General features: G+C 42.4%; 2 protein-coding genes across 5 annotated transcripts; both read right to left on the bottom strand.

Annotated features, from left to right (window-relative positions):
* Nucleotides 1–49: 49 nt before the first annotated feature.
* Nucleotides 50–4673, bottom strand: LOC133931175 (uncharacterized). 4 transcript variants are annotated; one of them, XM_062377992.1, is made up of 4 exons: nt 4443–4673; nt 3875–3965; nt 555–3405; nt 50–437 (listed from the first exon to the last, which is right to left on the bottom strand). In XM_062377992.1, exon 3 carries the CDS (start codon nt 3304–3306, stop codon nt 562–564), a length of 2745 nt encoding a protein of 914 aa, XP_062233976.1. In that variant the 5' UTR covers nt 3307–3405; nt 3875–3965; nt 4443–4673; the 3' UTR covers nt 50–437; nt 555–561. The 4 variants fall into 4 exon arrangements, with proteins under 4 accessions (XP_062233976.1, XP_062233975.1, XP_062233974.1 ...); XM_062377991.1 differs by having other exon boundaries at nt 50–428; XM_062377990.1 differs by having other exon boundaries at nt 50–3405.
* Nucleotides 4674–5438: 765 nt separating this feature from the next.
* Nucleotides 5439–12282, bottom strand: LOC133931176 (uncharacterized). The gene is made up of 11 exons (XM_062377994.1): nt 12010–12282; nt 11213–11493; nt 10910–11101; nt 10327–10673; nt 8662–8953; nt 8390–8548; nt 7416–7781; nt 6496–6561; nt 6138–6186; nt 5915–6038; nt 5439–5806 (listed from the first exon to the last, which is right to left on the bottom strand). The coding sequence occupies exons 1-11, from the start codon at nt 12155–12157 to the stop codon at nt 5719–5721; spliced, it is 2112 nt and encodes a 703-aa protein (XP_062233978.1). The 5' UTR covers nt 12158–12282; the 3' UTR covers nt 5439–5718.
* Between the last annotated feature and the right edge of the window lie 176 nt (nt 12283–12458).

Genomic DNA, 12458 nt, shown 5'->3' with positions numbered 1-12458 from the left:
AATCCCCTGTGATCAAACTATCGCTATTACAACATATACACCAATCACAGAAGAAACTGGTTCCATCTTGCAGAGAACCAGATCGATATCGACGTTGAGCTCCTTAAAGAGCAAGTTACGGCATGATACAAAACCTAAATCTCTCTTAAGAATCATATGTACAATTGACTACAGAACTTGAGTAGGCTCATCAAGGAATGGATAAGAAAGAAAGCATTTCATCTGTAGGATATACGAGATGATATACATAATTTCAGCTTTCCATGGAGAGCAATTGGCTATATTCTGTCAACTAAAAGAAGCTAGTAAGCTCACAAAGAACAAATCTACACAGGACTTCCAGCAGCCAACAATATCCATGCCACGTCAACATCTCTGAAACCTACCTGTAGTTCACCTTATTCAGCTCTCCGTGCATGTCTTCCAACCTAATAAAACTGGACCCATTTTCAGGTGCCCAAAAATACCCTAGAATGTCCAAGGCGCCGCGATAAACGGGGCATTGAACAGACCAAATAAAAAATGAAACAAAATCGATTACAGCTGCAACAAACCTCATGCTCAGCGACGTGGGAACAAATCCCAGCCTGACTCCGGTTCTTTCCGCTTAAGTACCATAGCAGAACTGCCACCCTGCGACATGTTCCTAGTGCGTTCATCAACAAAGATGTTCTGACCTTGGAAGGACACAGGCCAGTAATTTCCTGCTTCCCTATGTGCACCTTCAGATGAGGGTGCGTGATTGAAATCCATGCTAGGATGAAAATAACTCAATTCAGTAGCTGAGGGTGGGATTGCTCTGGTGCTGAAAGATGGATGAGAAATGCCAAGGCCTAAGCCTGACAACGGTGGTATGACTGGTGCACCCTTTGCATCAAACATGTATGGAACAGCCCCTGGTGCATAGAAAGCTGGGGGGAAAGACACAGCAGATTGAGGTGGATAGTTGACAACGCCATAATCAGGAGTATGTGCGTAAGACTGTATAGATCTTGCAGGAACTCTAGATTCCGCACTTGGTCCCAGAAAATTATGCTGCTGTTGGTGGCCATGTTCTCTCTGCCCGAGAACTATCCTCTTACCCATAATTGTGACTGCAGAAGGGTCTGACACATCCCTGACAGAAGTCTTGGCAAAAGACCCATCTATTCGTCGTGTAGAACCATCAGTCATTGACAAGTTGTCATTCAAGTCGAAGTTTCTGACTGCAGGTAGCCTTGAAGATGAGGAGGAAGAAGGTTGACTCCAACTGCCATTAAATTGTTGCCGGTTCCACAATGGCGGTACGTTGCTTGCAGCGATAGCACCTTCCTCATCGCCACATGAGCAGTTAAGGTCAAGTGTGAGTTCCCTACTCACACCAAATGCTGCAGAGGTATCTTTGGAAGCTAGGTCAGAAGAAGCTGGCAGGATCGCTGTTGAAAGCGGCTCGTCAGAAGTAGCACTATCACTGTCTACTACATTTAAGTCAAACAACATGTTGCTTGTTTTATGTGAAGAAGCTGACAATGACTTCTCTTCATCAGGAGTCCGCCGAGGAGAAGCTGGTCGAAATGCACTGGTTGCAGCAGAGCCTTTCCATCCAAGTTCACCTTCAAAGTGGAGCCGAGATGGAAACACAGATGAGCCTCTTGAAGCAGCCACAGCTATAGGCGTTGATAAATTGACAGAATTACTAAGAATGGACTTTGGATTACAATCAGTTTCTTCAGCGCACTGGTTTTTGTTAAGATCTAAGCCCCCCAGTTCCAAAGTCCGTGTATATTTTCTACTGAAGGGACCACTACCATCTGTAATGCCCGATCCATCCTCCTTAAGAGATGAGGAACTTCCTGAATCAACGCCTGTACTGGAGGATTTATTGTCATTCGATTCATTGACAGTGGGTTCAGGCTGCCGCCGTGCTTCCAAGTCAGGACTATCAGCATTCCTGGAATTAATATCAGGAGAACCACAAAATGTTCCTCTGTAGTCAATGACTTCCCGCTCCACCTCGATAGCAACCAGACGAGCTACTTCTAGTGCGTCAGTATCATCGTAATCTGTTAGTGGTGTTGATTTCTCCCCTTTCAGTGTAGTTGATTTTGTCTCTGTTGCCTTTGAGGAATCCCCAAAGCTCTTCATACATCTCTTAAACATAAATCCATTGCCTATGCCGGTACCGTCTGTACTAGATGAAGATGTAGGTCCCTCTTCTTTGCCCGTACTTTCCTCGGACAAATCTTGCAAATCACGGCTTACAATTGCAAGATGGCTCAAAGTTTCAGCTTTATCATCCCCCAAATGTAATCTATCAGCTGCAAATGGTTCAACTTCCATGATGCCCGAGCTAGTTGAAACAATATAGTCCTCTGAATTCACTTTGCTACTAACAAACAGATTGTCAGGTTTCTTAGGCTCTACAGACACGGCCACTGCAGTCATATCTGCTGGTGCATCTTGCCCGATAACACTCTTTACACTGATAGAGTTTGATCGGAGTTTGCCATCAGTGTCCAAGCCTACATCGTTGGAAGCAGAAGTCTCCTCAGTGACAGACACATTTTCTAAACCCACAGGAGATGCAGGAAACGATCCCACGGAGTTCACATCTCCTAAAGTGGCATTTCCATTTGAGGAATTTGGGGATGTTAGTACCGATGGTTGCTTTGTTGCATTTGTATTATCATTGATCAGGGAAGTATCAGGCAAAGGAACATTCGAGCAAGTCATCACCTCAGGCTTTGATTCAACAGAATTTCCAAATTCATTTGCTCCACCCTGTTTATCATTTTCTGCCTCCTGGCTAGCCTCTGGAAGCTTAAGTTCATCAGTCTGACAAGCCTCTTTCGTATCAACATGTTGGCCATCTGTACCATATTTTGGTACGCTACTCCATTTCTGACAGAGCACTCTCGCCTTTTGATTGATCTTGGCATTTCCGTGAGCAAGTAGGTGATGAACAGTAGACATAACTCCACAAGAAGTTAACTGCTCATTATCAATTGAAAGACACTCCAATGCAGTTAATATTGCAACCATTAGGTCTTCTGCTGAATTGCTGAGATCTTTGCCACAATTTTGAGCATCCTGAAGCCAATGGTTGAGAAAACCAACACCATTTAACAGAACGAAATGCTGAAGACACTCTTCGTTGTTTGTGGATGCTAGTGTGTTTGCAGCCGTTGAACACTGCCTTATCAAGTCAGCTGTGTTAAGCTCAGCAGCATTTTTCAGCTTCTGGATCTCAGATATCAGTTCTCCAATCCTTGCAACAGTTGAAATACCATCCTTCATCTCAGTAAGAGTAAAGAAATCCTCCAGCATGGTGCCTCCCGCACTTTGTCACTGCACTGCTACTTTGGGTTGGGCCAAATTTTATCTTCCTCGATAGTTCACCAAAATTCATTCAGGTCATATAAATTCCTGAAATATGCATAGTAGTGTGATTAATAAGAAGTACTGTGGGTGGAGTTTGAACAAAATCATCAGTCATTATGAAACATATGGACAATTGTTCCTTGTCAAAAGAAATTTTGAAAAACAGTGTAAAGTAGGAACGGCCACGTCCATAACCTAGCAAAGCTTTAGGTTTCATTATTCAGGGTATAAAAAGAGCAACTTAAGTAGTTAACACACTATTTGATTGGTAAAATTAAATGTCGCTAGCATGTTTACAAAACAAAAATTGGCCAGGCAGAAATATCTCGACTGTCAGCCTGTAGTGCCACACATGCAACGATGCAATTTTCAAATATTCTTAACAACATTTGATTCATGTTAACATGACACATTCTGTTATTCCACACATCACATATGCTATGTTTCAACAATTATTGTGGTAACATGCATGTAATTAAGAACTTGGCAGGTTACTAAGAGCTTCGGTGGCTACCTGTGGCACTCCATCAGCGTGATGTCACCCGAGCCACACGGGACTGCCAAGGGCCAATTCTCCTCAAGCTTTCCAACGTGCAGGTTTTCCTCTGCAACAGAAAGTATCACCAACTGAGCGATGGACTCTAGTGTATCTTAGAGGGCAATAAAGACTTGAAATTTTGTTTTTTTAGAGGATTGCCCTAAGTTTGTATTGCTCTACGCTGACTGCAACGAGATCGTTACTTGTTCAGAAAGGAAATCAGGTTGGTGAACCTCTGTGGCCTGTTGAATGCGTCAAAAAACAAAGGCTAATTGTAAATACATACTGTTAAGATTGGAAGGTGTCCATTGAATTTTGGATATCTAAAAAATGCAAAATTTGCGTGAAATCGGCAGGAGCCGACCTAACATGAGGCATGGGGGTTCAGCTGAACAGAACCCCCAATTTTTTTTTGGAAAATAAACCAGAAGCAAAAAAATCCGCAAGAAACAGGACGGACTGAATAGGAGGAGGCAATTTTGTGCATAAAAGAAAACGAAGAATTCATCCAAGAAGCAGGGCAGGGCAGGTTAGGGTTCCTTACCAATCGAAAGGTGGAGGGGAATTGGGACGGATCTCCAGTCTACGGGTACCAGTCCAGCAGGAGGAGGAGAGGAGGCGGTGGAATGAAAGGAGGCCTGCTGGATCTGGAGGGGGAAAGGAGACGACGGCACGGCGTGGTAGTCTCCGCTCGACTGGAACTGGACTCGACTCTGCTCGGTTCGGCGGCACCCAATGACGCAGGTGGAGTCTGGGGATTCATTCCGAATTGACGTGAATCGTTTAGATTTAAGTTCAACAGATAGATCGGATGCTATAGTATCGTTACAGTACTAGTGCTACAGTATTTTATGTATAGTACTATTCTGCAGTACATTTTGCTATATTATTTAAAATCACAGCTACTACTTAGCCACTCACGTTTCATTGTTCATCCGTGACTTTTCGGAGGATTTCCATCCATCCCATTCCAATGAACGCAGCGCAACCCAACCCCCCTCTGCTACTCTGCTCTGCTTGTCTTGTACGGTCTCTCTGAAATACAGTACGCTACCAAAAATCAAATCATTTTTACTTACTTGTATTTAAGCTGCAAGCTGCAATACAAGATGGTACCGTATGTTTGCAATGGACTGTTTATGTTACTAGTGGCATAAATCCGACTAGCCTCTTTTATGGAGTATTTTCTTTCCTTTTGCTAGTACTAGAGTTGAGTTGATACTCTTGGTTACCCTTCCGACACGATATTTGGTGTGTGATTATTTAATTGCATAAATTGAGGGACCGACAGAATAAATTGAGGCAAGCAGAACTCGGCTTCGACGCAACCAAACACTGAAAAACTAAACCGATCACGGGTGATTTCTCGCATTCGTCCAAAAGATTGATTCCAACATTGCGGATGTACTTATAGCACGATGGCAGGGCTCATGGGTGAAAGAAAACCTGTTGTAAAAATAAAAAGATTGATTCCAACCAGACTTAGTAGTGGTAGACAGACATGCGGTGTCAGGTAAACAAACAGCGGCGGCAGCAGACGTGGACGTGGGAGAGACTCTTTCCTGGTAAAATTGTTGCATTTCAAGTCAGATCTGAGGAGAGATAGATAGCCAACATAACATACCGGATAGCGTCCACCACACATGACATTACTCCCACTCCTAGGAACAACAACAAATCTAATTCAAATGACCAATTGTTTTCCTTTCCTACTGGACAGGAAAATTCACCACAAACATGCGTGTCTAGACGACAGCGGATGGTCTAGAATCAATCCACGCTGTGCTAGAGTTCAACTCAACAAGCTGGAATAATGGCCATTACAATGAAGCAAGCTTAGGAGGAGTCATGCCCAGCGCCTTGAGGATAAACGCATAGGTAAAGGCATCTTCCTGTAATTTCTCGAACCTGCAAATAGTAACCCCCACCCCCAAAATGTAAGCTAACACTCCTTTGGTGCATCATGTATAGTAGCAAAACACAGAAACAAGTGAATTCAACAACAAATTCCCTTACCTTCCCGACTTGGAGAAGTGTCCAGCACCCAGTTCACATTTGAACAACAGAAGATTGTCATCCGTTTTCAGTTCCCTCAGCTTTGCCACATATTTAGCAGGTTCAGAGTACATCACGCGGGGATCTGATTAATTATGACCATCGAGTGAGCTAGCTAGCTATGATATACAATGCAACTAATTAACCATCGCCGATAGCAACTTCGAATGGAAGTGCCACCTACCATTTAAGCCAGCGGTGACAAGAATGTTGGGATACTCTTGTGCCGTCACCTGCGACATGGACACAGAGGCAAGTGCACATTTCCAGTCAATTTGAACATCATGCAGGAGAAACAACGTAAACAAACAGCAAAGTGCATACACTGCTTCTATTTAGGAATCACAGGGCGACAAGTTTGAAACCCAAAATTGTAGATCACAATACCTATTCATACATAGTAATATATCCACAGAGTCTAGACCAGTAGAGGGAACGATTTCCAGTGCATCGATATAGTTCAGCACTAATATATCCACCGGAAATAAACATCATCCCAGTTTGGTAAATATCTCAAGGAAACCATAAATGTCAGCACTTACGTTGTCAACAGGAGAATATGATTTCATATAATAGTAGTATTCTTCTTTTCTTGGATCACCCCACTCCTGAACCAAGGATAAAAATGTGGCTTGAGAACACAAACAAGTAGAAAACTAGAATAAAATAAACAAGAAGATAACTAGGTTCAGTTGGACTTTTTCGCTAGAATAAAGTGTGTAAAATGCAATGAACCTAAATAAAAGTTTCAGAACACCCCTACTGTTCAGCTTCTAGAAGTGCTGAAACTATATAAAAGGAACCCAATAAAATGCAAAAGCTAATAAAAAAGTATGCTAGTTCGGATGGTTAGTCACCGGGACTCCCAAGCCGGTGGTCCTGGGCTCGAACCCAGGCACCGGCAGGGGTGCCTAATGCACCTCGGGTGGAAATTCCACCTTTATCTAAAAATATATATATATAAGGAATAAATGATAGATATTAAAGGCCATTGTATCCTAGCCTAAGACCTGTCCAAGCCCGACCTATCTATGCTGAAGTGTTAGTTCAGTCTGGCCAAACATGGCCCAGCCCAACTTGAACTCAATGCAGGGCCAGTCCAGCCACAGCTCAAGCCTGACCAAACCGGACACATATGCAAAAAGTTGTATTGCTTCAATGGTTGGATGTATATCGCTTGGTTTCAATTTGATGATGTGGCACAATGACTTGGGTCAGTTTGTATTTTGTACTTGACTTCAGATGTAACAGATATACAAATATCAATTCTGGATTGTAAAATGCAATATTATAATTGAAGCAATTCTGGATTGTGTGGCAATGGAAAAAAATTGTGTCAAAGAACATCTCAATTCTGGATTGTAAAATGCAATATTATCTGTGCTAAAATGACAGTACGATAGTGAAACATGGGAACAAAGAATAACAAAAAAGGCACATCAAGCAAAGAGGAGATGGATACCTCCCATTCAGCTGTTGTCAGTGGGATGGTGGGATCAAGCATAGTTGTGAGAACATCAACAAAAGGGACCCCAGCAACAGCTGCCCTGAATAAGTCAGGCCTCATATTTAGGACAGCACCCATCAATAGGCCACCTGCACTTCTGCCATTGATGCAAAGCTTTTCCTTGGAACAGTAATTGTTTTTTATCAAGTGCTCAGCGCAGGCAATGAAATCAGTGAAAGTGTTTTTCTTCTTCAATAGCTTCCCATCCTCATACCACATCCGGCCCATTTCACCGCCTCCACGAATATGAGCTATCACATATATAAAACCCCTGTCTACCAGAGAAAATCTTGATCCCCTGAAACTTGGATCTATGCATATCTGTTGGCATAAGAACATACAAAATAAAGGCATGGTTAACACAATAATATTATGTTATAATTCTTGCTGAAACGGTGAAATCTACCATTGATTGTCTCAGTGCCAAGTAAAGTTGCCACATTTTATCACTTGCTACTTGCTAGACATTATCTGTTGGCATAAGAACATACAAAATAAAGGCATGGTTAACACAATAATATTATGTTATAATTCTTGCTGAAATGGTGAAATCTACAATTGATTGTCTCAGTGCCAAGTAAAGCTGCCACATTTTATCAGTTACTACTTGCTAGACATGCTGGAGAGACCAGAATTCTGATCCCATTTTGCTGAAGGTTCATTGCTGGGTCCTAACAACGAATATTTCTGGTATTGGATTTTTTAAGTATATCATTCAGCCAGGAGACACTAGAATATCTGAAAGCTCAAGAGAGAGTCACTTAAAAATGATGGTATGAATAACAGCAGATGAAAACATAATGCCACATTAGCATCCCAAGATGAACCACAGATGTTGAATGAACTACATGCTGGTCTACAAAATTGTTCACGACATTCATAATGGCAGAAACACTTTCTTTTTTTACAAAATAAAAAACATAATGTACCTCGTAGGAGCCATAGCCATAAAGCAGCATAGGGTCTGAGCCATCAAGCTTCACAAGATCTTTTCTGTATAGAATGGACATGGGGATCTGGGTGCCATCAGCAGCAACAGCCCATTTCCTTTCTGTTACATAATTTGACGCATCAAATCCACCTAAAACCTAAGAACATTTAAATATCAAATCATCAAGGGTTTGTGAAAGTAATTCAAAGGACATTGATACTGATCAGAATACCAAAAGCTAATAAAACAGTAGTACAACCGATAGCTTACAGTATCAATCTTCTTCAGCACAGACACCCCTGAATCCATATCATAGTCAAAAACGGAGGGCGGGGTCCTCATAGAGCTGTAATGAAATCGAAGAACAGACGAATGGAACTGTGACTCCTCGGGGTCCACAGCATATGTTGGATCAATAAAATCAATTGTTCGACCTCCCTGAAGTTGTCCAATTGACTCTCCAATAGCTGGTAGCCGATATACAGTTACTTTGGGCAGGCCATTCTCACGCTCATATACAGCAATATGATTGTCAAAGAGCTGGAAGTCCTGTATTTTCACACTGGAGGGAGTTTAAGTTTTGATGCAATTGTGCAGCTCTAACAATTAATGCGTCCATTTATAAGAAGAGTAAAGCACACTAAATTAAATTTGTAAACACGTAAAGTGCAAGCTGAATTACTTAACTAGTTGCTGCATGCAATTTTCAGTTAGTTGGACTTTCAGTGAACTCTAGTATATCCCTGCCAGAGCATCACGTTTCTTACATAAAGACTAACTCTAGATAACAAAACCCAGGAAGCAAGCAGTTGTAACTAAATATAAAGCTTTGACAGCCATCCTATCGGAGATCCAATATCCTACAATTGAACCACAATCCATAGTTAAATTTGATATTGGTAAACTCAAACTAAACATAATTTGCTTTGCTCCCATTCCTTTGTAAGCACACAACTGAAGCCAGTAAAAACGGAAGTTCAATGTACTCCCTCCAGTCACAAATAAGTGTTGTTTTGGGTTGCGTGCAATCAACCATTCAAAACTTTGATTACAAATTACTTTTTATGTGTTGAGTTTGGATATTTGTAAATGATATGAGTAGAGTTGTCTCCAAAGTACATAATAATATACTTTTTTTTTTAGAGCCGAGCGGAGGCTCGGTTGGCTTGCTCCGACGGTTGTCGGGTAGCCCATGAGGGTTTGATTCCCAGGAATCGCACCCTCACGTCTCACCGGGGGGTATTTAGAGAGCTGGTGAGCCTGGGTTGCGGCTCCTCAAGCCAGCTCTCAGGTGGGCGAGCTGGGTTCGATCCTCGGCGCTCACCCTGCTGAGGGTGTGGACCTCCATTCTGAAAATAATAATAATAATATACTTTTGCTATGTTTTATAAATATATTACAACAAAAATTAGTAGTCAAATTTGTGTCTTGATGACCATGCCGATGTCCAAAATGACGCATATTTCTGACTGGAGATAGTAACAAGCAAATAGAAACTGGTTGGTACCAGCAATTGTGAAAGTCCCACACTCCAGCTGGCAACATGTAGTTTCGATCAATAACAAGCAATGCTAGTACAGGAATGAACCTTTTTTTTTCTTCTGTTTTTCTCACTTGCCATAGAACTTTCAAAGTGTGTGTGTGTGTGTATCTATCTATGTGTGTGTGTGTGTGTTGCATCTGCAAAGTACCCCTGGGGTTATAATATTCGTACAGAAAACACAATTTATATCCAAGAAGATTGAGACTTGTTCAATGAAATGTTTATGCAAGGGTTTACAAATCATCAAAGCCCAAGTTTACAAACAATATCATTACAACAATACAAATTTAATCAATTTGAAGATGTTGTTCCCCAAAGAATATGATACTGGGTATATGATATATCAACCATGAGAATGATATTTGAAACTTGCATAACAATAATGTAAGTACCTTTCTCTATGTGGTAGCAGTATAGTGGTCTCGGCTACATTATCCAATGGGCAAGCAACCAACTCGGAGTTGTAGAATTCGTCACTTCGCCTCTTAATAAAGAAATGATTTCCACGATGACTAGCTGTTGTATCAATGCCATATACACGAGGTGTCAAAACCACAAGGTCCTTGTTCTGTTTGGATGTGTCCAGGTAGAATATAAAGCTTGTATTTTTGCTTCCAGATCCAACAAACAAATATTGCTTGCTTTCAGAAGATTGAAGACCGAGAGAAAATGTGTCATTTTTCTCATGATACAGACAAATATCACTTGATTGATCAGACCCTAACTTGTGTAGCCATACCTGCAGAAGCACATTAAAGGTCAATATAATTACCATAAACACTACCCGAAAAAATTGCCGGCCCTTTATGTTAGCACCAAAACCTGGGTACTGTGATATGCAATAATAGAGCATCTACAGACACAACAATAATAACTGAAAAATCCAAAAAGCTCACCAGAATTTTATACTGAAGTCACAAAACAAGAGACATGCCATGAAGGAGTTCAAAGAAGCGAGAGGAAAGAATGACTTACTTTATCTGGCCGAAGAATGTTATCCATTGTTATGTAAACAAGGTTGTCATCACCAGCCCACTCAATGTCAGAAGTCCCTTTAAGCTGTTGGCCAACATATTCTCCACTCTCAGCGTCAATGACATAGACAGTGTAAATTTCATCACCTTTAGTGTCTTCTGCGTAAGCAACTAGCTTATTGTTGGGACTGATCTGAAATGAACAATAGAATTATATTAGATATCAGAAACATGGAAGAGGTACGCGCACGAGGAAAACAAGCTCTAGAGACAAATGTAGGGAGGTCAAAACTCAAAACTATACCTTGAAAGCCCCAATGCTGTAGTAATCGTGGCCCTCGGCCTTTACATTCTCATCTAGAATAATGTGTTCATCAGGCGCATCAGGTCCTGTGGGCATCACATCATGGACTGTAATAGGACCATCAGTTGGTACGAGACGCCTACAGTGTTGCACATACTCCTTGCCAGTCAATGTCCTTTCATAGTAGTAGTACTTTTCTTTGCGAAGAGGTGCATCTATATCATCTTCTTTAATTCTTCCTCTAATTTCAGCATATATTTCATCCTCGAGTTGCTTGACATCTAGAAGGGAGCTACCAGGGTTAGCATATCAGGACTGAAATACAAGGGACAGAGTCCTACGGAATTCTTCAAATGCGTTTTGTCAAAGACCTCTACTACCAAGCAAACATGAGCATATATTGTAGCTCTATGACATGATTAGTAGTGGTGTTGCATATCCACGCCAGCATATGAGTTCCACTATCAATCACACTGAACATACTGAAACCCAATTACTTTCTCCTAAACAACAAACAACAGCAGCATAGATTGATCTCATAACTCATAAGCAATGGAAGCGCCAATTTGAAACAATGGTTATGGTATAATGTCAAAGCAGTGGGACATCTGAGTGGATCCAAGCTAACTCCACAGGCGTGAGGACGCCAAAGCCATCTAGCATTAAGCACGGATCCTCGGTTGATCGGACGTGCGCGCGCACAGATCGAAGCCGGTAAAGGATTCTACCAAAGCAGCAAAAGGAGCAGATGGAATTGACTACAATTCAATTCTAGTGGTAATGGTATGGTCACTCACCGGACATGACGGCGGCGGTGTAGTCGTTCTCGGCGCGGAGATGGGCGAGGACGTCGGGGTCGGAGCGGGAGTCGTCGCGGAGCCAGTAGTAGTTGTCGACGCGGAGGTCGCCGTGCTCCACGAGCTCGCGCGGCACCTTCTTCGCCATCGCGGCGGAGGCGTACGAGTGCGAGGAGGAAGGGTTGGGGGAACGGGCTCCGGAGGAGGAGGGCGCGGCGGCGAGACAGCGTGGATGGGAGAAGCACAAGAGGAACGAGCCGACGAGCCGAGCCGAGCAAAATGGAAGCTTGCTATCCAAGCCCAAATACAGACGAGAAGAGAGCCCAGCCCAGCCCAGCCCAGCCCAGCCCATATTAACGAGAAGGCGCTTTTTAACGTTGCGCTCGTCTTCCTCCTCCAGCGGCGACTCCACAGAGAGAGAGAGAGAGAGAGAGAAACCTCCGATTACT

This window comes from Phragmites australis, chromosome 10 (assembly GCF_958298935.1).
Source record: "Phragmites australis chromosome 10, lpPhrAust1.1, whole genome shotgun sequence".
NCBI lineage: Eukaryota > Viridiplantae > Streptophyta > Magnoliopsida > Poales > Poaceae > Phragmites > Phragmites australis.
This window is presented reverse-complemented; position numbering and strand designations above follow the sequence as displayed.

Bases quoted from the DNA above. Each gene is read 5' to 3' on its own strand.
- LOC133931175 (XM_062377990.1), bottom strand. From the start codon at position 3,306: ATGCTGGAGGATTTCTTTACTCTTACTGAGATGAAGGATGGTATTTCA.
- LOC133931176 (XM_062377994.1), bottom strand. From the start codon at position 12,157: ATGGCGAAGAAGGTGCCGCGCGAGCTCGTGGAGCACGGCGACCTCCGC. The intron at 6,562-7,415 runs GTATCCATCTCC...TCCTTGGTTCAG, and splicing joins TGACAACAGCTGAATGGGAG to GAGTGGGGTGATCCAAGAAA. The intron at 5,807-5,914 runs GTAAGGGAATTT...TACTATTTGCAG, and splicing joins CACTTCTCCAAGTCGGGAAG to GTTCGAGAAATTACAGGAAG.